Source organism: Urocitellus parryii, chromosome 1, assembly GCF_045843805.1.
Source record: "Urocitellus parryii isolate mUroPar1 chromosome 1, mUroPar1.hap1, whole genome shotgun sequence".
NCBI classification, from domain to species: Eukaryota; Metazoa; Chordata; class Mammalia; order Rodentia; family Sciuridae; genus Urocitellus; species Urocitellus parryii.
The window spans coordinates 282,258,052-282,283,992 of NC_135531.1; the positions used below are offsets into that span (position 1 = coordinate 282,258,052).

The window sequence follows — 25,941 nt, forward strand, 5'->3', positions numbered from 1 at the left end:
ACAATCCCATAGCAGGATGACTTCTGTTCTGGTCCCCGCCCATCGTCGGCCACTAATGGGGCAGAACAGAGCACTCCTGGCAGGAAATCTCCAAGGTTGAGTGCTCCCAGCAGGAGGAGGGGGTGCTCACCCCAAGGAGCGGGAGAAGCGTGTGAAGCAGACAGAACCTGGGGAAGACCCTGTGGGGCAGGGCCCGGTAGTGGCAGCCAGGGCTGGAGGCAGCCAGGAGCAATGCCCCTCAAGCCAGAGCAGAGACCAATGGTGCTGAGCCTGACAGTACAGAGGGGTCTCCTCCGCCTGCCATGAGAAACAGGCACATAGAAAACTGACCAGAGGGGGAGCATGGCCAGCTCCCATGGGTAAGGAGTGCTGGCAGCACACTCTGGCCCAGCAGACCCACCGGAGCTGACAGCACCATCAGGACAGCAGACAGCTGCCTTCCCATGTAGGAGCCGGCTCACAGACATTACTTTCTGATGAAGATTAGAAGGCAGTTCTGCAAGGGCAGACCACAGCCGGAACGCAGTCTACAACCCAGGGGGCAGACATGGAGCGCACGTCAAGAGTGCCCCAGGGACAGCACCCGGAGCCCAGCAGCAGCTCTGCTGTCCTGCCGTGTAAGCTCCAAGAGGGAAGAAGGAAAGCTGCCGAGCACTGGCAGCCCACGGGCTGGAAGGGAGGACTGCTCTGGTAGACCGCTCCCTGGGCAGTCCGCTGGAGGGCACTGCAAAACTAAGTTTGCTTCCCAAAGTGGAAAATCATACACGGACCCCGCAGGCACAGGGATCAAGGGCCTCGTGTGGACAGCGCTCCTGGTCACGCCACTTGCAGTCCCAAGGCTGTGCTTTCACTGTCCCTCTGAGATGCACACTGCAGTCCCACCTCCTGAATCAACGGCTGGAAGGGTTTGCAGGTGGGGCTGGGAGGCAGTTCGGGTTGGATGAGGTGAGGAGTGGAGCAGAGCCCTGGGGTGGGCTTGCTGCTTCACCCTGACCCTCTGCCACATAAGGCTGAGGCAGGAAGGCCCACCATATGCCAGCAAGTGCTGGTGCCATGATTGTGAGCTTCCCAAAAACTCTTCTTTCTGAATTTCTCGAGTACTGTGTAAGCCGGGTGTGGACTAAGAGCACTCTGCAGAGGACAAGCAAAGGCCCAGAGGTGAGCAAGAGTATCCCTGAAGCACAGTGCATGAGCAAAGGAGCCCACTGGACTCCGGCAGCTGATCTGGACCCACTGGCCCAGTGACAGTGGCCACCCTGGATGCATAAGGCATGGGCAGCCCACTCGCTTCTGTCACAGGGAGGTGAGACACTTGAGAAGGCGCAGGTGTGAACCATCGTCCAGGGAGTCCACCGCAGCACATGCCAACAACGCCTGAAGGCTCGTGCACACATGGGTGTCCCACGGAGGCCCTGGAAGACCGAGGCACAGGCAGACTGAGCTGCAAGGTTACAGTGAGCCAGTGTGGACTGAGCCCCGCAGGTGTGTACATGGGCATCCTGCTACTGGAGACTGAGGCTTCAATCCAGGGGCGCGCTTCACACCACAGTCTTTTTCCTGCTACCAAGGCTGTCTAGCAGCATGGGCGAGGCCTCGCTCTGTGAGGTTTGCTCCATGAGGCTGAGTGGGCGGCTGGGGAGCCTCGCTGCACGCTGCTCTTGGTGGTCAAGTGTGCCCCCAGGTGAGACTGTGAAGGTGCTAGGGTGCCTCTTAGAAATTGGTGATGCAATCACATCTTAACGAAGGCCTTCCAGAGCACTTCCCGGGGTGAAAAGAGATTCCCCCCTGGTCCTCATGGAAGGGGGGTTCTGGAGGTGACACTGCAACACAGATCTGTGGCGTCTCTTCCAGCTAACTCCAGAAAGACAGCTCAGCATAGGAGGCCCACAGCCACGGAAACACGTCAAAACGCAGGGGCTCTGCCCACGACTGTAGGCCACGAGGTTGCAGAGATCAGCAGGGACCGCCATGTGACAGTGCCGTCTTCCACTGGACAGTCGCCTGGAGCTTGCTCCCAACCACTCACGCAGCCTTCTGCTTCTCAGCGTGGTGTTGCCTGTGACTCGCTGGGGGCCGGGGAGAACCGGGCGTACCCCCACCCCCTCCCTGCTGTCCCGGCCAGGGGATGCCTGGAGCCACTGGGGAGCCAGGTGGAGCAGGTGGTGTGCACTGTGCCTTGCTGGGGAGGAGTTTGTGGCTGCTTTCAGGAGGGCATGACCTTAGTGAGAGCCGACTGCCCTGTGTGACAGCCGAACTCCACCCTCCACTTTTTGGAGACACCCATTCCTCCACTGGCACCCCTGGCCTGGCATGGCGGCCCTATCACACAATCCAGGCAATGCCAAGCCCTACTCGGGCTGAGCTAAGGTGCCCTCCTGTCAACTCCCTGCTCCTGACCCCGCTCTGCCTGGGGCCACGCCATGTTGACCCGAGGCCTCCTCCACCCAGCTGGGAAGGCAGGGAGCCCTGGCTTCCCACAGCTGTCTGTCGGGTGAAGCAGCTGGGTGTCTGAGTCCTTCAGTACATTTCCACCCAGAGCTGCCTGGAGTTCTGTGGGTACATAGAATTGGTGCAGTCTAAAGTCTATCCCTGCAACAGCGAGATGAGGGTGTCCCTCCTCTGTGCAGGCTGATGCAGCTCAGCTTCTCACCCTCTCTGCAGAACCCAGGAGGAGCAGCCTTCTCAGGGCCCTGCCCTTCTTGCCACCCCAATGGACTACCACAGTCACCCTGACCCTCTCCAAAGCCACTGCCCAGTTTAAACCATAAGCCCAACAGCATCCGGTTGACTTTTCAGACTGCTCCAGTGCCGCCTCCCTGCTTCTAGAATAGGCTTGATGCCCTTCTCACTCTGCACAGAACAGAACTCCTGCACCGAGCTGTGGCCACCTGGGATTGCCCCCACAGGACAGGGTGGATCTTGTTCTCACAGGGCCCTCCTCCCTCTCTGGGTCCCGACCAACTCCTGCTGGACACTGCGCAGATCCAGCAGAGGGCTGCTGGCTGACTCACTCACCTGCTGAACATGCTTGCCTGAGGAGCAGAGCTGTGCATCCCTGGGACAGCAGTGGGCCCTGCCCTCGCCCAGGGAGGACTAGCAGGCGTATGTGTGTGGGGCTATGTGTTTTGGAATGAATCAGAAGGCCATGCTTGGGGATGAATTTTCAAACTGATGCTCTGATGAGCAAAGCCCTCACTAAGCACATCCCTGCATGTGCCCAGCACAGCTGGGGTACAGCTGCCTGGGCAGAGAGCCCCAGGCCACAGCAGCCCTTGGCACTGACCTGTCTTCCTAAGAGGGAAGTCATCTTTGGCGTCATACATTCCTAGGACCGGGTGGTTGTAGGAGGCCGGACACCCCGCTCTGGGGCGGAGAACTCTGTCAAGAGAACTGTGCTGCGTTTTCCTAGAGAAAAGGAGAGAGACAGGTCAGCTTGCCCAGGGCACCCCTGAGCCGGCAAGTAGTGCTCTGGCAGCCCTTCCTCAGGAGCCGGGTGCCCGTCAGCACAGCCCCTCTTCTCTGATGCCAATAAAGCTGGCCGACAGGGCCACAGCCTCTCTCACGTCACCCAGAACTGCTCTTCTGCGATCCCTGTGCTCAGCTGTTCTCTGACCACAGGGTCACTACCGGCCACACAGGGCTCTGTCCAAAGGGAACAGAACAAAGGAAGACAGAGGGGCTCATGTCCATGGGACCCAAGATGAGGTTGCAGTCAGGCGAGGCGGGGTTGGGGTGGTGGCCACGGGCACGGGAGACTCCTGGGCTCTCTCTGCCTCCCTGAGAGAGTGAGCCCCTGGGGATTCTCTTCAGCAGAAGCCCCCGGAACCTGCCCTCATCGGAGTCTTCTGTCATTTTCCTTCCTTGGGGCAGGTCAGAAGCAATAAACAAACAAAAAAACCCCACACCTTCCTGGGGCTCACTCTAGAAGCACATTCTTTCCAAATGGCCGGGGCCACCCAAAGTCCTGAACACGGCTGGCAGCAGTGGGCTGGCTGGAGGAGGCGAGTGAGGGGAAGAGTCAGGAGTGGGCCATGGGGACTCACTGCTCCTGGGGTCACCAAGACGACCAGCACAAGGCCTCTGTGGACACACTGCCGGTGAGTTTTGCTCTGAACACTGACAGGGAGTGTACTACATTCTGTGGGTCTTTAAGCTGCATAATCTGCTTAATGGCTGGAAACAAACTGGCCAACTTTCTTATTTAGAATTGCTAGATTATCCATCCGAATGCACAGCACTCCACGTGCACGCACCTGGAGTTATCGGAGTCCACCATGGGAGCTCTGGAGTGCACCCAGGTGTATATTCAAATATCGGAACATGCACACGCATAGTGTGCAGAGGGGTCCCAGAGACAAGCTCCCGGGTCTGGCCCCAGGACTCCAAGCAGCTTCGGGCCACACCCCCAGGCAGGCTTCTGCTCTGAGGAGGTCTCCTCCTGTCTGCCCACAGGGTGCTCCAGATACACAGCCAGGGCTGGGGGCCTTCGTCTGGGGACAGGGAGCTTCCTGGGATTCCATGAGGACACGGGGCCTCCTCTCACAGTGGCCTCACAGAATCTGAGAGTCACACCATTTCTCCCCAGGACCGACCGAACACCCCCATTAGTCTCCTGTGCGCAGCGTGGCAGCCTGGGCCTTTTCTATTCACTCTCTCTTGCTCCTTGGTAAGAAATGCGGTATGACCTCGCTCGCGTCCTGTGAGTTAGAGACAGTCACTCAACAGCTTGCAAATGACTTCAATGTGACCATCTAAACCCATCACGTGGGACACTCACTGTCACTGCACCTGATGGAGCATGCTTGGGAACCCAGTCAGAGGGCGAGGCTCTGGCTGCTGGGGATCTGAGGATCCACCTCACAGGGAGAGGAGCTGTGGGCATTAAAGCTTCCAGTCAGCTGCAGCAGGGGGCAGCTATGCACAACCCACCACGGGCTGTGGCTCCAGCAGGCCGCCATGACACCAGGATGCCCACTGGCCCAGTGGGCCTCTCAGGAGGGTCCAGAGCCATCAGAGGGTGCCCTCGAGTCCTCATGACCTGCGGGGAGAGCAGCCCTTCCCGAACGCTGCAGCCTCCAACAGCTGCAGCCTGAGGGAATGGGCCCCAGGTGCTCAGCATGGTGCCCAGCCCTGTCATTCCACACCCCTACCCATGCTTGGGCCTCCCTGCAGGAGGATCTGCAGGAGAGGGGAGCAGAACCCCATCCCCACACATGCCCTCCCACACCCCTATGTCATATACACACTTTTCCGACACACCCACATGCTCACACAACATACCTACTGCCACCCGCAGGTGCCCCCACACACCCAGCCAACCTCTGCCTCCAAGGGCCACACGGCAGAACAGCTCCCTCCACCCAGCTCATCCCTGACCAAGGTTTCTCTTCCATTTCTGCAAACTTCAATTCCAGCCTGGGTCCTGGCTCATAGAAGCCAGGGCTGGTGTGCACAGGAGGCCCTGGAGGAGGGCCCAGCATGGTCCCCAGACAACCCTAGGGCTGGGTGTGCCAACAGCAGAATGATTGGCCAGCATGCATGAGGCCCCGAGTTCATCCAGCACTGTTAAAGTAAACAAGTGGTAAACAAATTAGATAGCAAAGCCCAAGGCAATCCCTGTCTTACTGGAGAAGACCGAAAAACAAACACTGTTCTGCTTTCTTTTTAAACGTGATCTTGACTGTAGAATGAAACAACACAAACTCAGTCCCTTAAACCCTATAAAGAATTGGCCTTCCCCATTACATCAGACTTATACTAGTGTGTGATGTAAATACGACTCTTGCGTTTAACGCACAGAACAGAACTATAATAGATCTGCATGTGTAACTTCAGATTTTTCTAGTAGCCACAAGAAGAAATGGGCGAAGCTGTTTGAGTATTCTACTTAACGCAATACCTGAACACACTGCGGTTTCAGCCTGCAGCCCTGTCTTTACACGGATTGCCTGGAAGCCGGTGCTCCTGCCGTCGGCACACCTCAAGGGCACGCACCGTGCTTTGCAGGCTCAGTGGTCTGCGCAGTCCAGCAAATGTCAGGCTAGAGCACGGGTGTCCGTCCACATCCAGAATCCCTGCTCAGGGAGGCCCGACAGCCCTGCCTCCAGGGGCCTCTGCAGCTCACTCTGCTGGCTCCGGTTCCTTGTAACTGGAAGCAGCAGGTAGAGGAGGGTCTGCCCCATCTGCACATGCTGCCTGAGCCCCAGGCAGCTGCCGGGGTCACACTAGCCCTCTCACTGCTGTGCGGCCCTGGTGAGGGAGGTACCCTGCTTGTTGGATGCTCACCTATTAACCCTTGGTGGCCACAGGTAAAGGTGCTGTGACCACAACAGTACCAGCCTGGGTGTGGGCACGCTGTGCTTCTCCTGGGTAAATACCAGAGGTGTCCTGCTGGGGAGGGCAGGTGGACAGCCACCTCCAGAGACTGTCAACTCTATCCCCGCAGGGCGGGGCCACTCCACCCACCTTCCCACCACCCTGGCCTCTTAGAGCTGAGCCAGCCCAGAGGGTGCGTGGCCAGTGCCCTGTGGCTTTGATTCCTGTGTCCTTGAAGACCCCCATATGGCAGTCTTCTCATGTGCCCCATGCCTCATGCGGGCGGAGCTGTTTCCATCCCAGCTTTCTTCTCCCGCTGTCCACCTGCATTAGTGAGCACAGGAGCTCAACCATGGTGTCCGACGCAGGATGGTCACACGCCTGCCCTCCCTCCCGTGTGTGCCATGGGCCCTTTGAGTTTCTTAAGGATGTCTTTCTTTCTTTTTAAGGTGGCTTTCAAAGAGAAGTTTAGAAGTTTCAAATTTTGATGAGGTAAATGTTTCAAGTTTGGGGTTTACAGTTGTTTCGGTGGATCTTTGCCTCCCCTCCCCCAGAGTTGCCGAAGCATTTAGCTCTCGTGCTGTCTGACTGGCTCTGAGCCACCTCAGTGTGGTGTGACACCGGGGCCACGGCTCAGCTTGAAGGTGCTGTTTCCCAACCACAGTGAAGGCTTTCCACTTTGGGGGTCCTCAAATGATAAACCTGCAGTCACCAGCTCAAGGAAAACAAGCTTGTCACCTGGCGACCATCCTTGAGATCAAGGTTGCCCCCTTCAACCGTGAGTGTCCCCAACTTTTGGAGTCTAGCAGACACTCCCAGGCACCAAACCCAGGGCAGTATCCACCCTGCACGTGCCTGCTCACTGGGGTCTTCCCATCTCCCCTCCTTGCACCCAGGAAACCCTTTCACCTCTCCTCTCTAGAAGGCACCTATTCCCAGACCCCGGTGAAGTCCCTGTGCCCAGCTAATTATAGGATGCCCCTTCCTAAGGGTCTCTGGACTAGGAAGGGCCTATTCCACAGCCTGCCTTGCCACTACTCCCCATCCCACCCTCCCCAGCTGTCCCCATCTCCATGGCTCTCCTCCAGGCTCCAGTGAGGTCAACCCTGCCAGCCCTCCTCCCCATCCCACCCCTCCCCAGCTGTCCCCAGCTGTCCCCATCTCCATGGCTCTCCTCCAGGCTCCAGTGAGGTCAACCCTGCCAGCCCTCCTCCCCATCCCACCCCTCCCCACCCCTCCCCAGCTGTCCCCATCTCCAGGGCTCCAGTGAGGTCAACCCTGCCAGCCCTCCTCCCCATCCCACCCCTCCTCCCCATCCCACCCCTCCCCACCCCTCCCCATCTGTCCCCATCTCCATGGCTCCAGTGAGGTCAACCCTGCCAGCCCTCCTCCCCATCCCACCCCCTCCCCATCTGTCCCCATCTGTCCCCATCTCCATGGCTCTCCTCCAGGGCTCCAGTGAGGTCAACCCTGCCAGCCCTCCTCCCCATCCCACCCCCTCCCCATCTGTCCCCATCTGTCCCCATCTCCATGGCTCTCCTCCAGGCTCCAGTGAGGTCAACCCTGCCAGCCCTCCTCCCCATCCCACCCCTCCCCACCCCTCCCCATCTGTCCCCATCTCCATGGCTCTCCTCCAGGCTCCAGTGAGGTCAACCCTGCCAGCCCTCCTCCCCATCCCACCCCTCCCCACCCCTCCCCATCTGTCCCCATCTCCATGGCTCCAGTGAGGTCAACCCTGCCAGCCCTCCTCCCCATCCCACCCCTCCCCACCCCTCCCCATCTGTCCCCATCTCCATGGCTCTCCTCCAGGGCTCCAGTGAGGTCAACCCTGCCAGCCCTCCTCCCCATCCCACCCCCTCCCCATCTGTCCCCATCTGTCCCCATCTCCATGGCTCTCCTCCAGGCTCCAGTGAGGTCAACCCTGCCAGCCCTCCTCCCCATCCCACCCCTCCCCAGCTGTCCCCAGCTGTCCCCATCTCCATGGCTCTCCTCCAGGGCTCCAGTGAAGTCAACCCTGCCAGCCCTCCTCCCCATCCCACCCCTCCACAGCTGTCCCCAGCTGTCCCCATCTCCATGGCTCTCCTCCAGGCTCCAGTGAAGTCAACCCTGCCAGCCCTCCTCCCCATCCCACCCCTCCCCAGCTGTCCCCATCTCCATGGCTCTCCTCCAGGCTCCAGTGAAGTCAACCCTGCCAGCCCTCCTCCCCATCCCACCCCTCCCCACCCCTCCCCAGCTGTCCCCATCTGTCCCCATCTCCATGGCTCTCCTCCAGGCTCCAGTGAGGTCGACCCTGCCAGCCCTCCTCCCCATCCCACCCCTCCCCACCCCTCCCCAGCTGTCCCCATCTGTCCCCATCTCCATGGCTCTCCTCCAGGGCTCCAGTGAGGTCAACCCTGCCAGCCCTCCTCCCCATCCCACCCCTCCCCAGCTGTCCCCATCTGTCCCCATCTCCATGGCTCTCCTTCAGGGCTCCAGTGAGGTCAACCCTGCCAGCCCTCCTCCCCATCCCACCCACCCCAGCTGTCCCCATCTGTCCCCATCTCCATGGCTCCATAAGCGCACAGCTTAGGTGAACTGCAGCGTGTGAAGACGAAGAGCCCGTGAGGGACACGAGGGCAGTCCTGTCACCGATGCTGCTCACTGCACCGTGGCAGCAGAGGCCAGTGAGGTCTGCCTTTTGATACAATCGTCTGCCTTCTGTTCTGGGGTTGAACCCAGGGGCACTCTAGCCCTGAGCCATGTCCCAGCCCGTTTGTCTTTTATTTGGAGACAGGGCCTCGCGAGTTGCTGAGGCTGAGCTCCCCAGCTGCTGGAGGATGGGTGTGTGCCACCAGGCCCGGCTAGATGTACCTTCTGAAGCTTGAGGACTGCTGATCTTTTTTTTACCAATGAAATCACTAATTACATTTTGATTTATGTAATTTATGTAATTTGGGCTGGGGCTGGGGCTCTGCAGTAGAGCACTTGCCTTACATGTATGAGGCACTGGGTTCAATCCTCAGCATCACATAGAAATAAATAAATAAAATAAAGGTATTTTGTTCACCTACCAACTAAAAACATTAAACAAAACAAGACAAAACCCCTGTCCTGTTGCTTTTTCTCAGTGAGAGCACAGAGAGCCACATTCAGAGGGAGAACCTGCTGTGGGATGGCTGGTGAAGCACCTCACTTTGCCCCAGCAGAGTGGCACGGCTCTGCAGGGCGGCCACAGACTCCCTCTGAGTTGGCCTGTGGCTCTGACCAGCTCTCTGTGGTCCTGCCCACCTGGCTCTGGTGAGGTCTCTTACTACAACAACAATAAAGACATCAAGGGCTTCCTATTGCCTAGGAACTGCTAAAATATGGGTAGACATTTGGTTGCAGTGGCAAACAGTTCAGGCCCGAGTTCAGGTCTGAGCTTCTCCTGCTGCCCCAAAAAGACACAGTGTAGAAGACCAGGGTACAATGTAAACAGGCAGGGAAATGAACACAACTCCAGACGAACAAATGCAACCGGTCAACAAACACATGAAGGAATGTCCACCATCACTACAGTTAGAGAAATGCAAATTAAAACGACAGTGAGACTTCATCTCACTTCAGTCAGAATGGCAATTGTCAAATATAAGGAACAATAAATGCTGGTGAGGCTGTGGGGGAAAGGCACACCCTTACACTGCTGGTGGGACTGCAATTAGTGTAACCACTGTGCAGAGCAGTGTGAAGATTCCTCAGAAAACTTGGAATGGGACCACCATTTGACCCAGCTATCCCACTCCTGGGCAGATGATACCCAAGACTTAAAATCAGCACACTACAGTGACCCAACCACATCAGTGTTTATAGCGGCTCAATTCACGATAGCTAGACTATGGAACCAACCTAGGTGCCCTTCAACAGACATATGGATAAAGAAAATGTGGTGTGGATACACAGTGGAATACTACTCAGCATTAAATAAAAATGAAATCATGGCATTTGCCAGTAAATGGATGGAACTGGAGACTATCATGCTAAGTGAAATAAGCCAACCCCAAAAACCAAAAGCTGACTGCTCTGTCTGATGTTCAGATGCTAACACACAATAAGGGGTGGGGCAGGGAAGTATTTGGGATCAGACAACAGGGAACAAGGGAAGGGAGGGGTTGGGAATGGGAAAGGGAGTAGAATGAACAGGACATCACTCTCCTCCTGTGCTCACGTGACACACAACCAGGGAAACGCCACAACATGGACGGCCCCAAGAACGGGAAGTGACAGCGCCCCATGTGTATAATATGTCGAAGTACAGTATATTGTCATGTACAACTAAAAATAATTTCTGAAAAAGTTTAAAAGGCCAGGAACAGTGGCCTAGTGTTGCCCAGGAGTGCAGCCCAGTGCTCCCCGACAGACCCCCGCAGCCCAGGCCTCCCCAATTGCAGCCCTCTTCCCGCAGTGCTGGGGGCTCCCCTGCCGGGGAGGTGAGAACGGAGCCAGGTGACAGTGCGCCAGGCCCCAGGGAGGGCCCGCGCCCACGGCACTTACCCGTACCAGTAGCGGGGGTCACTGGAAATGCACTGGTTCAGGCTCCGGTGGGCCAGCGCCTTCTTCTTATTGAGCACGAACTCCTGCAGCTTCATTTTGACCTCGGTGCTGGCCACGGCACCTGGCAAGGGAGAGCAGAGGTGAGGCGCCCGGGGAGAGGCCTGGGCGGGGAGCTGCGGGAGGGCTCCTTCCAGCACACGCTGCTCTCCGCTGGACGCAGGCTCAGCGGTGGGAAGCGCTGGCTGCTGGTGGCACAGCAGCCACTCTGCAGGGCACTTGAACACCCGAGAGACCAGGTCTGCGCGAGCAGGGCAGGGGAGGCAGGCGAGGCTCTGTGCGAGCACGAGGGCCCCACTCGGCTTCACAGGAAGGCCGCAGACACACAGCGGCGGGGCCTCCCGTGTCCAAGGGTGGCTCTGCCCTCTCCGCCTGGGGCCACTTGGAGAGCAAACTGGGCCAGGTGGCCGAGGTGGAAACTGTGCTTTGGGCTTGTTTTGTGGCATGGTGATGGCTCTTCAAAGACACTGAAGAAAACAGCCACCAGGGTTCTGCACACGGCCCTCGGCAGCTGCCCTGCTCCTGAGGAGTGCCCTGAGGATGTCCCTTGGTATTGCGTGGCACTCAGAGCACTTCTAATGGCCCAAAACACTTCACGGGGCCAGCAGAGTGAGCCTCTGTGTGGAACTGCTTCCTGGTGGGAGCCTCAGCTGCCGTCAGAAGCTGTGCTAATGCATACCCACTGGCGGGCCAGGCTGCCGCGTTCTGAGTGACCTGCACAGACCTCACACAGCTCGGCCATCTCTCTAAGCGCTTTCCAAAATGTGCCTGTCCACCAAGCACCAGGGGTGCAGACACCCTGCTTCCCAGACTCGGGCCACCCCCTGGTGACATGGAGGGGCTAGGCTGGCATCTCTGATGTCCTTGGGGACCCTGGGACTGGGCTGCTCTCTTGTCTTGGGGTGTGCCCTGCTCATTGTGCCTCAGGAGCCTCCCACAGTCAGGTGGGGGGCCGCACGGGGTCTGTGTGCACACGTTCTGTTCACCGAGTTGTGGGGCTTCCTTTGACAGTGGACGTATGGAGAGCTGCTGTGTGCTGGCCCAACATGGTGACCCCACGGGGAAGCTGTGCAGGTATTCCTAGCCTACACCCAGCCACATGGAGGGAGGCACGGGGGCCACGGTCCTCTCGGAGAGGTGGAGACTGGCCTCCGCTGTGGACTGTCCAAGAGGAGGCACAGAGGTCTGCCTCGTGCGGCCCCAGGAAACTCAGGGGTTCTGAGGCTCCCGTGCCGGTCTGCGCAGTCCGCTCTAGACTGCCCTTTGGAATTTCTCCGTGTCCTTGAAGATTTATGACTGGTCTTCCTTTTAAAAGTTTGAAAAACAAAAAAATTTTAGGGCTGGGTGGTATAGCTCAGAGGCAGAAAAAAAAAAAAGAAAGTTTGATTGAAAAAATCATTTTTAGCTTATTCTTACTGCTCTGGTGCTAGGTTTTATTCAATTATTTGCTATACTACTGTTTTAGTCAGCTTTTTTGCTGCTATGACTACAGGATCTGACCAGAACAACTGTAGAGGAGGTGCATTTAGGGGCTCACAGCTTCAGAGGTCTCAGTCCATAAGAGGCTGGCTTCACTCCTCAGGGCTCAAGGTGAGGCAGGACACCATGGCAGAAGACTGTGGCACAGGGAAGCGGCTCACATGATGCTCAGGAATAGAGAGGTCTCCACTTACCAGCTAAGTCTCATCCCCACCTCCTCCAGCCACACCCACCACTCAGTCACCACCCAGGGACTCCCTCTGAGGGGGTTAATTCACCGACTGGGTTAAGGATCTCACCACCCGGTCGTTTCTCCTCCGAACCTTGCTGCACTGTCTCACACGAGAGCTCTTGGGGGACACCTCACCTCCACACCATAACACTGCTTTTCCATGTTTCATGATGTGAGGTTCCATGGTGATTTTGAGAAACTGTAATCAACGGGTAACATCTTTAGAGAAATAAGTTTCCTTGCCACCTTTACCACACACCCCGGGTAACTGCCATCTGATGGCAGTGAGAGGGCATGGCCCTTCAGGTCCTTCAAAGGAAGGTGGCAGAGGTCCATTCAGGACGAGAGCAGAGCTTACAGTGGGCAGGCCAGGATGTCCCCAATGGGACTCCAGGTGTTACTGGTCTCGGTCCTGGAAAGCAGGTCCCCGGGTGGACGAGGGCCCTGCAGCTCAGGCCGCTCCCTGGCAGGCGCCCTCAGGAGCCCCAGCAGAGCAAGCAGACCTGTCTGCTGGTCTATAGTTCAGGCAGAGTTCTCAGACTGTGACCCACCACCCGGTTTGCCTATCCCCACATGTACTCACCCACCCAGAGCTCTCCTCTTAAAGGAAAGTTCTAGAAAGAAAAAAATCACTAAAAGGACAGCAAATTTTTAAAATTTCCCCTTTTAAAAAAATTAACTCCTATTTATTATCCTTCACCCACTTGATCCACTGGCACCTCTGTGAGGTTCCACACAGTCCCAGCCACCAGGGACCAGGATGGGAGTGTAAGAGACACACCCCAGGCATGTGGGTCTGTGTCCACGTTCCCCCGGGCGGGAGCAGGCCAGGAGGGTGGAGGCCACTGGGCTGCAGTCTGAGAGCCGGTCCCCGTGATGAGTCCCTACTGTCCTCTGGCCTGCGGGAGGTGGGCCTCCACGTTGGGACAGAGCTGCCTCCAGGACCAGGGCTCTGACCTCAAGCTCTGGCTTTCTGCACCTTCTTTACTTACTTTTAGCTTTTAACCTACTTATTTTGCAGAGCGGGACCCAAACCCAGGGCCTCTCTGCCATGGTGCAGCCGCTCGGCAGTTTCCAGAGCACACTTCTACCCAGAGGGAGGGGCAGGAGTTGTGCTCAGGGCGGACAGGGCCTCTCTGGGTGCCAAGTAGAGTTGACTGAAATAAAAGCCTGACTGATTAAAGAGCGCGTTCCTGATACAGGTCATGAAGACTGCCGGCAACTCTTCAGGATTCAGTGTTTAGTTCCATGCACAGCGCTGCGTGGTGTGAGGAGCCGAGAGCAAACTGCAGCAGGGCCTACGATGGTAGTACGTGAATGTCTGCAAATGTCACTGAACTTTTTACTAAACATTTGATCAGAAGTTCATTTAAAACAAAACCCCAAGACACTAAAAAACAGGTGCATGGCACTATGCATTTGAATACTTAAGCACCGGATGCACCTTTGTGTAGTCTCCATCTGCCTCACAAACGGGGGCTGGAAGCTGTGACCACAGGACTCCCTCAGAGGCCAGGTGCCCTGGGCCACCGACTCCGGCACCCTAGAGGCTGTTTGCCACTGGTCTCGCCAGCCCTGCCACGCTCAGAGCTGCCAAGTGCCCACTGTACACAGCTGGGCACGGACAGGAAACCTGACCACCCAGAGCCAGAGCAGGAAGCCCCGCCTGTGCCTGCTCAGCTGAGAGCAGTCAGGCCACGGCCCAGCCGGGACATTGCTCTGGACGCGTCAGCAGACCCCAAATGCTTTCTGGAGTCTTTTTATATTCCGTGAGCCCACTGATCATATTTTTATGGAAAGATTCTGGTAAACTATGAGAAAGTAATTTATTGAGTTGCGTTTCAGCAATCAGGAAGAGGGTTATTTGTTGGTTAGTTGTGGTTCAGATTGATGAGCTGATGTCTGATGTTTGGACCTAAATCCTGACAAACAGCCACTATATTCCTCACGGCCGAGGAACAGCAAGCAGCAGGGACACTGGGGCACGAGGAGCCCTGGGGTGGGTGGGTGGGTGGAAGGAGTGGGCCAGGCAGGGTGGTGGCCGCGTCAGCCCTGCACCCAGCACGGTCTGTGCAGGAGGCGCACCCTGGAAGCCCCAGGGCAGGCTGCTGAGGACCACGTAATGCTGCCCAATTAGTAGTACAAATTAGACCACATCCTGACTCCACCTGAGAATTAGCTTTGTGTAATAGCAATCTCTACATTAAAAATAAACTTAAGAACTGAATTTGCTTGATAGTTATTTAATTCCTTTTCAAGCATAAGGGCTTTTTTTTTTTTAAAGTCCCCTTTGAAAATGCTTCAAGTGTAATGAGGATTGATTAAAGGCCAAATCTCAATCCTGCCACCTAAAAACCACGTGGAGGCCGATCCCCAGGGTATCTTCCCTCCAGACAAAACAAAGAACAGAGCGGCACAGAGAGGCTGCGTGGGGAGGCCTGGCCCAAGCACACCCTCTCCCAAACCCCAACTGCGAGCCACCGTGCCGCAGGGAGTCCCAGTGAACACCCAGGAGGCCTGGGCACCACTCCAAGCTCCTTCTGAGACAGGGAGGGCGTGGCAGGCAGGCCCAGGTGCAGAGGGAGCCGTGGGCGCCGCCCCAGGCACCTCTTCTCTAGGGCACCTACAGATGGGAGGGAGGAGAGGCAGACAGGGCAGGGCCACAGAACTGGAAGGCACCGAGGAGGAGGAAAAGCTCTGGTGGGACCACCAAGTGGGCATCCTGCAGGTCGGGTGGTCAGACATAAACCCAACTCTGACTCAGCTCCCAGACAATTAAGATGGAGCCTCACCTCTGCTCGACCACAGGGCCCATTGTGAAGGGCTGTGCTGCTGCCCCAGGTCCCACAGCGCCCCAGAGCAGTTTACACGCTGTTCAACAGGCGACCTCGAACACTAGGCAGGCAGGAGACAGGAAGCACGAGAAAACCAGGAAATCGAGAGGTAGGAAAGCCGCCGAGTCGTAGCCTCGCTCTAAAATGACTGCACCACGCACAGGGGAGATGAGAAGCCCCCAGGAAACCCTGTGAACAAGCCAGGGGAAGCTCTGGAACTGGACATCAATACATGAATCAAACCCCAAGGGTCAAGGTTAACAGCAGTCACTTTGCAGGTGGGGGACAAATTAGTAAAGTGGATGACAGGTCAGAAGAATAAATCCTACCCATAGCAGGTGTGCAGGAGGGACATGCGCACAGAGAGAGTGAGAAGCCTGGAGACATGGGGAAGGACCTCACGGGGCACCCAAAGTCTCAGCTGAATGGAGGGACTGGGCACAAAGCTAAGAAAATTAGCTCTAACAACTCTCAGAAGTTTGCAGAACACAGTCATTAACAATCACAAACCCAAGCAGAATAGATGAAGGAAGGCCACAGTAAAGTACATTGCAGCAAAACCTCAAAAACACAAACAGAGAATCATAGAAGTAGCCAGAGAAAAAGATCCTCTCCAAAGAAGTGTCCAGTAGGACTGGTAGTTGGTCTTTGGAGATTAACAGAAGAGAAAAGATAAGGGAGTGGAATCTTCAGATGCTGAGAAGTCCATACACTCATCAAAAACAATCTTCAAAATCAACATGAAATCAAGTTTTAGACAAAACTTCACCGCCACTAGACCTGCACAGAGCCAGTCGTGAAAGAGAACCATCAAGGCGCAGTTCAGACAGAAATGGAGAGGGAGGGCGGGGAGACGCGTGGGCGGCCCTCTCCGTGGGAAGCAACAGCAGCATCTTGCGGGTCTTAAACACAAGGGTGAACCTGAGTCCAACGTGAGGCAGAGGGTGACGATGCCCGAGATCCTCACACTGTCTTGGGACAGGCAAATACCAATTCAGTAACTCTTGCTTTGACAGACGGAAGACGGCTGTTGTGATCCCAAGGGCAATCCATAAAGGAAGGGAAGACAGTGATCAGCACACCACGCTGGCAGGAAGGGGAACTGAACGTTAAAAAGCAATCTAAAGCAAGAAAGTGGAGCCAGAATATTTGGGATAATCAGGATTTATACAATGCAAAGATGGATTTTAGTCTATATGTATTAATAATTACATTAAATATAAACAGACCAAAATAATTAAAAGACAAAGATTGTTAGACTGTCAAAACTTACAGGATGTAGTTATAGTTGTATTTAGAAGGAAACGTATAGTTATAAACGTCTGTGTTAGAAGGCTGAAGTCAATGATTCAGGTATCTAATAAAACCAGAAAAAGAGTAACAAATTAAACCCAAAGAAAAACAAAGACAGGAAAATAAGATTACCAAAGGTGAAGGAAACAGAAAAACAGATATTCAACGGGCAGGACAGCAGCCATGAAGTCCAAAGGTTGTTCTCACAGACTAGTAAACCTGGGGAGACTGCCCGAGAAAAACGCAAGTGAAGACAGAAAGACAGAGACAGGTAAAAGGGGCCAGCACTAGGATTTCACAGACATCAAAGCACTCAGCAGAGGCTGGGACAACAGGAAGTCAAGGATGTGTAAGAAAACACTCGTTTCTCACAACACCACCTACCTAAACTGACCCAGGGAGAGCATCGGATGAATGAGTTTAAAAATTGGATATGTCATCGAAGGCCTTTGCACAAAGAAAATCTGAGAGTCAGTTGGCTATAACAATAAATTTCATAGGACATTTAAAGAAAAATAGTATTCATGTTAGATAAACTTTGCCAGGAAATATAAAAAGAGGGAATGATGCTCAGTTCCTCTTAAGGCCAGCATAGTCATAATAGTAAAAGCAAGAACATAATAAGCAAGGAACTGATAAGCAACCTCTCATGAACACAGCTACAAACATATAAAATGCTAAGAAATAAACACTTGTAACACACAAAAAGATGATGCATTATGACTGAGTTGGTAGGAAATATTACAGAAGTGCAGGTTAGAATTTCTATTAAAATCTATGTGATTCACATTAACCAACCCAGCAGAAAAATCATACGACCATGTTCAACAAATACTGAAACATCTTATAAAGATCCATACCATTCACACAAAGCTCATCGCAAATAGAAATGAAGGAACTCACCCATAACCTCATCGAGGACCTGTCGGACACAAGTGGACAATGGAATAAAGTTCAACCAAACCTTGTTTGAGTTAGCTGCTCTGTCACTGTGACCAGAGTAGCTAACAGGGACAACTTAGAGGAGGAGGGGTTTGGTGGGGGCTCCCAGGTTGGGAGGCCTCAGCCCACAGACAGCTGTCCCGTTGCTGGGGGCCACAGTGACGCAGCACATCCTGGAGGGAGCTCAGCTCAGGGCAGGATCCGAAAGCAAAGGCGAGAAGCCTGGCCCAGCTGCCTGCCCTTCCCACCCGTCGGCCCATTCAGACGAGGGTGGGCTGATTAGGTCACAGTCCTCCCCGTTCAATCATCTCACCACTGACTATTCCTGCTTTGGGGGGACTCCCCACATCCAGACCATAGTGGTTGCTCTAGAGATCATGGTACTTGATGGAGAAGGGGAAGCCGACCAGGAGCTGCAGACGTCACTGTAGAGCTACATTATAGCAAGGTCCTCGAGAGGATGAATAAAATAGAAAGGAAAAGACACAGAAGGCCTTCTGGCTAGACAGGAAGAAACCATCTTGTCATTGCACAGATGTTGAAAATCTCCATCCATCTACCAACGATTAGAATATGTGAGCTTAGCAAGGTCACTGGGCACAAAGTCAACTACTTTTCAAAATTACAAAACCCAACCTCTTCACAACAGCATCAAGGACCATCAGATAGCTTCAAATACTACTGCTAAAACATAGGCCAGGCTCCTGCACCTTGTCAAGACTAGAAATAACCAATGTGGTAAAATATCAGGGCTCCCTGATTTGATCTACAGAGATGGGGCGACCACAAAGAAAACATGAAGGGCCCAGAATGGGAAGGATTTGTAACCCAGTCCACTTTAGGCTTTGAACGTAGCCTTGCTGCTCTGCTCTGGGACTTATTTTGAAGGACATGTTTCCTTCTCTTCCTCTCTCCTCCTCCTCCCTCACCTCAGGGAAACAGGATTATCTTTGGTCCTCATCCCATGCAGAGTTATCTGCCCTTGAGCACACCCACCACAGGTACAGAGTGATTCAGACTTGGGATGGCACCAGCACATCTCAGAAATGACCTTCTCCCAAATTAACGAGTGAATTACAACTCAGAGAACACGTGGAATGCAGCCTCTTTAAAAACCCCTAAACCCTATGGGCAGAATCACAGATTGTGGGACAAAGTCCTGTGTTTCCCCTTTGTTACCAAGGCAACAAAACTTATTTGCTTTTTTCTTAAAACTGTGTCCTCATTATTGGATTGGCATTCGGGACAAGGATGGATCTTTGGGCAACAACGGAAAGACGGACACTGGTGGACACAGACCCACAGCTCACCTGTGGGAGCAGCCCACTTCCCACCTGCCCAGCAGACCTCAGTGCACACAGAGGTGAAGGTGGGAGGCAAGTGCACGGCTCTGCGGAAAGCCCAGAAACTCAGCCACGGTTCACAGCAGGCCCTGCAGCCTGGCAGCAGGAACCTGAGGCGTGTAGCCGACATGCCAGCCCTGCAGGTAACACAGAGAACACGTTCATGGCTCTGGAGGAGGGAAAGGTCTCTCAGATGCCACAGAGAAATCTGCAGGGACAGGACTGAGGAATGGGACCGCACTGGAGCAACTGCACTTGGCTCCCCCCATTTGGACAGTGAGGAGGCACAGCCCAGAGTGCAGAAGAGGTCCGTGTGCTTCCGGAACATACAGAGAGCAAGCCAACCCCGAAAAGGGGAGAGGGCTGTGTTAGTCAGCTTTTTCACTGCTGTGACAAAAAGGCCTGACAAGAACAATTTTAAGGAGAGAAATTTAATTTGGGGGCTCCCAGTTCCAGAGGGCTTGGTCCCCAGAGAGCCAGGGTGGGGCAGAGGAAACCAGCAGGGCAAGGGTCCAGGTCACACAGCCAGAGCCTCTGCTCCACAGGGACAGACCGCCTCCCGCAGGTACCCCCACTTAGTGCCCATCAGGGCATCAACGCGTGATTAGGGCAAGGCTCTCACAACCCAGTTCCTGCTCGGTGAGCTCTCTTGCGTTGCCTTACACACGCGCTCCTGGGTGTGAGGAACAGAAAGGGCAGTGCGCATTTCCAAAACATAGTATTTAGCCTTAATTGGGATGTAAGATCCAATCGCAGTCACTTAACTACAGCCCTTCCTTTTGCCCTCCCCAATTTAAAAATGACCCAGAGCATAGACGACAGCTCTGAACTCACCCGACCAGAGCAAGGGGCAGTGCTGCATCGGGGTCAGAGCAGGGACTGCCCGCCCAGGTGTGCTGCCTTGCTGCCCTTCTTTGATTTCTTGAGGCTCCCAGGAGGGGCCCAACATGGGGCTCCATACTTTTCCGAGGGGGTCCTGGGGTCTCCCTCCTTAAGGAGACACATCCGCTGCCTGTTGCAGTGGCCTTGGAGTGGGGGAGGAAACCCGAGATCTCTGCGGCTGACAGTGGACCACAACATGGGGAACAGGCCAAGCAAGCACCGTGGTGACCAGTCACTCCCTGCACGGACCAAGGTAGGCAAATCTGCTTCCTTGGAGATCAGGATGTCCCAGGGGTGGTGAGTGGGACTGAGGAACATGAGCCCACACCCAGGAGAGCAGGATGGCGGGTGGGCAGGAGCACAGGGGGTCCGGGGTGGCCAACGAAGGGGGGCTGAATACACGGTGGAAACTCAAATACAGGAACCTCTAAAAAGTGGGGAATAAAAATTCTAGGCCAGGGCTGGGGATGTGGCTCAGTGGTAGAGGGCTTTCCTAGCATACGTGAGGCCCTGGATTCGATCCTCAGCACCACATTAAAATAAGTAAATAAAAATTCTAGGCCTGGGGCAGGGAAGGACGATGGAAAGATCCCTTTGAAGAGTCCCAAGCAGGGAAAGCCAACAGCGGTGATGGTGGGAGTAAATCTGCCCCAGGGAGGACAGTGGCCACCTGAACCTTGGGTGCAGACCCTACTCCTGAGGTGCCCAACTCACAGGTCCTCTCCACATCGGGTCATGCTGGTTAGGTCTGGACAGGCTCTATTTTAATTTCTAAAGGGTTAACTAGGATGGTTCCTTTGCCTCCTACTGTAGGAACCTGGTGAATACCTGGTGAAGAGCCACCAAATCTTTGCTTCCTGTGTCTTCTGCGTATGTGCACACCTGTGTGCTGTAGCTTGTGTCTAATCGCCTCACGGTGTCAACGCTGCCTTAGGGATAAATGAGAACTCACAGACTTAGTGAATGGACCAAATGCCTTTCAGTTCACGTGATGGAAATAAAACTTAAACAAAAAGAACCCATCTGAGTTGGTAAGAGTAAAGAGCCCTTGAAATCACTACCCCACGTGTTTTCCTAGGGGCCACCAATCGGTGTTGGTTTCTATAAAAGGTTTATAGTACAACGTCCATTGCTTCCAAGGATTTTCCTCTGGTAGGAATAAGTGATTTAATAAGTGTTAACTGGACTTGTCTGATACCTTGGTTTTCATGAGTAACCTAAGATGGAAATGGGTGAATTAGTTTTAACATAAAAGGGATTAATCTTCATAAATGTGTTTGTTAAAAGAGATATCTGACTAATTAAGTTAAAATACTAAAACATCAGTTGGGCTGTGGCTCAGTGGTAGGGTGCTTGCTGGGTTTGATCCCGAGCACCACGTAAAAAAACCAAATAAACAAAATAAAGGTTGTGTGTCTATCTACAACTATATATCAAAAACAAATTTAAGTACTGGGCTTCTTGAATTCCATAAGGTAACATACATTTGGGTCTACGAAATGTGTTGTTATAAATTGGTAAATGAAAAAACAAAGATTTAAGACTCTTTGTTTCTAGGTCTTAACATAAACGCAAGGTTACTAAGAGTTAAAATTCTAAAAGGTGTAATTCTATATACATAGAAAAATTTCCATCTTTGCTTTGATTAAAGTACTGTAAAAAAAGAGTATTTAATTTTATTAAAAAGGAGAAAGATCTGTGTGGATGAGAGAAGATGGAGCCCCTCGGATGTGGGGGGACCTCACAGGGTTCTCCCACTTGGTGTGCTAGTCTGGGAACTACGGCTTCTGGACAGAGACACGGATCAGAGTCCATGCTGAGCAGATACGAGAGTGTGGGGCTGAGGGTTGAAACCTAAGAGGCCCAGGCCCTGGGAGGGTACCAAGACCACTGCTTGGCCGTGACTCTCTAATTGACCGTGCCCTTTCAGTCCTTGAGGCTGAATCTCTCTGTAACCTCCATCCCGGTCCACTCCCACTTGCATTTCCCCACGCTCTGGGACAGAGGAGTGGACTGGAATGTCTGACCTCACAGGATGGCCTTTACATTTGGGAAAAACCTTGACAGGGGCCCGTCACCCTGACCGCCTGAAGGTTAACCATCCTATCTTATTCAGGGACTGAAGGCTGTTAGTCACAAAGGACACAGCAAAGGGTTCCAGCACTATTAGGTTATAACCTGGGGACAAAAAGGGTCTCCCCTTTTAGGATCTGGCTGATGGGCGCATTTGGACAGGGGACACTTCTGGAAAGGTCGGGAAAGTGTTTTTGCCTGTTGTCCCCAGAAGTAAACTACCGGGGCCTACTGAAGTCTCCGTATGCAGGCATCTATGTCAGGGCCATGCTCATTTCTGTAGAGAGCGGCCTGTAACAATCTCTGTAAGGTCGATGTGACCCTCACTGGACAGAGGGGAAAACTAACCCCTCACCACTAGTTGACAATGCCTTTATGGTACACAGTGCCTCGGAGGGATGGAAATAAAAGTCCACCTGTGTTTTGTTGGCACCTATGCAAAGGGATCTTCAAGGAAACCTAAAGAAAATGATAGAAAGGGCTCCTCCATTGGATACCAATATGCCTAGGGTACGAAAAGGGGCCAGAGGAGCCTCTGGTTACAAATGACAGCGGGGAACCCACTGAAATATCCCTGTGCTCCAACCCCCCCAATGAAGCCCGACTGGGGGTGGGGGGGGAGGCACAGGGTTTTTTTAAATTCTTATTTGTTATACACGACAGCAGAATGCATTATAATTCATATTACACATATAGAGCCCACCTCTTCATTTCTCTGGTTGTACACAAATTAGAGTCACACCATCCCTGTCTTCAGAGATGTACTTCTGGTAATGATGCCCATCTTACTGCACCATCTTTGCTACCCCCATGTCCCCTCCCTTCCCCTCCCTCCCCTTTGCCCTATCTAGAGTTCCTCTAATCCTCCCTTGCTCCACCCTCAACCCCACTATGAATCAGCCTCCTTATATCAGAGAAAACATTCATGTTTGGTTTTGGGGATTGGCTAACTTCACTTAGCATTATATTCTCCAACTCCATCCATTTACCTGCAAATGCCATGATTACTCTCTTTTATTGCTGAGTAATATATCCCATTGTGTATATGTGCCACATTTTCTTTATCCATTCATCTACTGACGGGCATCTATGTTGGTTCTATAGTTTAGCTATTGTGAATTGTTCTTCTATAAACACTGATGTGGCTGTGACCCTGTAGGACACTGTTTTTACTTTCGGTACAGACTGAGGAGTGGAATAGCTGGGTCAGATGGTGGTTCCATTCCCAGTTTTCCAAGGACTCTCCATACTGCTTTCCATATTGACTTCACCAATTTGCAGTCCCACCAGCAGTGTACGAGCGTGACTTTTCCCCTATATCTTCACCAACATTTTTGTTGTTTGTATATTTTTTAAAAATTTTTAATTTCTCTTAATTACTCATGACAGTAGAATGCATTTATGCATGTTGACATATCATACATAAATGGGGTAATTTCTCATTTTTCTGAGCATACATGTTGAAGTATATTGGTCATGTAGTCACATATATACCTACAACAATAACGTGTGTTTCATTCTCTACCTCTCCTATCCCAACATCCCCTCCCCTTACCACCCATCACTTCCCACTACCTAATCTAAGGTAACGCTATTCTTCCCTAGTGCCCCCCACCCCTGCCTGACTGTGAATTAGCATCCACATTACAGAAAACATTCAGCCTTTGGTTTTGTGGGATTGGCTTATTTCGCTTAGCATGATATTCTCCACTCCAACCATTTACTGGCAAATACCATAATTTCACTCTTCTTTAAAGCTAAGTAATATTCTATTGAATATATATACCACATTTTATTTATCCATTCATCTATTGAGAGACACCTAGGTTGGTTCCACAGTCTAGCTATCGTGAATTGAGCTGTTATAAACATTGATGTGACTATTTCACTAATAGTATGCTGATTTTAAGTCCTTCGGGTATAAACCAAGGAGAGGGATAGCTGGGTCAAATGGTGGTTCCATTCCCAATTTTCTGAGGAATCTCCATACTGCTTTCCATATTGGTTGTACCAATTTACAGTCCCACCAGCAATGTATGCATGTGCCTTTTTCCCACATCCTCACCAACATTTATTGTTGCCTTCTTAATAGCTGCCATCTGACTGAAGTAAGATGAAATCTTAGAGTAGTTCTGATTTGCATTTCTCTAATTGCTAGAGATGTTGAATATATTTTCATATATTTGTTGACTGACTGTATATCCTCTTCTGAGAAGTGTCTGTTAAGTTCCTTGACCCATTTATTGATTGGGTTATTTAGTTTTTTGGTGTTAAGATTTTTGAGTTCTTTATATACCCTAGAGATTAGTGCTCTATCTGGTATATCTGGTGTGTGTGGTAAAAATTTGCTCCCAAAATGAAGATTTCCAGTTTTCCCAGCACCATTTGTTGAAGAGGCTATCTTTTCCCCAATGCATGTTTTTGGCACCTTTGTCTAAGATAAGATAAGTATAGTTATGTGGGTTAGTCTCTGTGTCCTCTATTCTGTACCATTGGTCTATAACCCTATTTTGGTGCCAATACCATGCTGTTTTTGTTACTATTGCTCTGTAGTATAGTTTAAGATCTAGTATAGCGTTGCCAACTGCTTCACTCTCCTTGCTAAGGATTGCTTTACTATTCTGGGTCTCTTATTTTTCCAGATGAATTTCATGACTGCTTTTTCTATTTCTATGAGGAATGCCATTGGGATCTTGATTGTGATTGCATTAAATCTGTATAGTGTATTTGGTAGTATGGTCATTTTGACAATATTAATTCTGCCTATCCAAGAAGAAGGCAGATCTTTTCATCTTCTAAGGTCTTCTTTGATTTCTTTCTTTAGGGTTCTGTAGTTTTCATTGTAGAGATCCTTTCACCTCTTTCGTTAAGTTGATTCCCAAGTATTTTATTTTATTTTTTTGAGGCTATTGTAAATGAGATAGTTTTCCTCGTTTCCCTTTCAGAAGATTTGTCACTGATGTACAGAAATGCTTTGGATTTATTAGAGTTGATTTTATATCCTGCTGTTTTACTGAATTCATTTATTAGTTGTAGAAGTTTTCTGGTGGAATTTTTTGGGTCTTCTAGGTATAGAATCACATCGTCAGCAAATAGTGCTAATTTGAGTTCTTCTTTCCTATCTGTATCTCTTTAATTTATTTCATCTGTCTAATTGCTCCCAAATGGTAAAGTACTCTCCTAAGCTTTCAAGAACTATGTTAAATAGAAGTGGTGAAAGAGAGCATCCCTGTCTTGTTCCAGTTTTTAGAGGGAATGTTTTCAATTTTTCTCCATTTAGAATGATGTTGGGGTTTAGCATACATAGCTTTTATAATGTTGAGATATGTTCCTGTTATTTTTGAAAAAACAAATAAAATTGACAAACCCTTAGCCATGCTAATGAAGAGGAGGAGAAACTCAAATTACTAACACACGTGATGAAAAAGGAAATATCACAACAGACACCACAGAAATACAGAAGACAATTAGAAGTTAACTTGAAAAACTGTACTCCACTTAAATAGAAAACTATCGAAGGCATCGACAAATTTCCAGAGTCTTGGGATTTGCCCAAATTGAATCAGGATGATATACACAATTTAAAGAAATCAATTTCAAGCAACGAAATAGAAGATGCCATCAGAAGCCCACCAACCAAGAAGAAAAGCCCAGGACCAGATGGTTACACAGCCGAGTTCTACATGACCTTTAAAGAAGAACTAATACCATTACTCTCCAATTTATTTCAGGAAATAGAAAAAGAGCACTTCCAAACTCATTCTATGAGGCCAATATCATCCAAAACCAGGTAAAGACACATTTAAAAGAAAACTTCAGACCAATATCTCTAATGAACATAGATGCAAAAATTCTCAATAAAATTCGGGCAAATCAAATACAAAAACATATCAAAAGATCATGCACCATGATCAAGTGGTGTTCATTCCAGGGATGCAAGGTTGGTTCAACATATGGAAATCGGTAAGTGTAATTCATCACA

At 52.0% G+C, this 25,941-nt stretch overlaps 1 protein-coding gene across 1 annotated transcript in view; it reads right to left on the reverse strand.

The window, feature by feature from the left end:
* Positions 1–25,941, reverse strand: part of Hdac4 (histone deacetylase 4) — a 254,151-nt gene that overhangs the window by 68,945 nt on the left and 159,265 nt on the right. Inside the window, exons 6-7 of the mRNA XM_026379669.2 lie at positions 10,825–10,945; positions 3,284–3,405 (exon numbers count right to left, since the gene is read on the reverse strand). Coding sequence (XP_026235454.2) covers positions 3,284–3,405; positions 10,825–10,945 — 243 coding nt within the window. The remainder of the gene's footprint in view (positions 1–3,283; positions 3,406–10,824; positions 10,946–25,941) is intronic.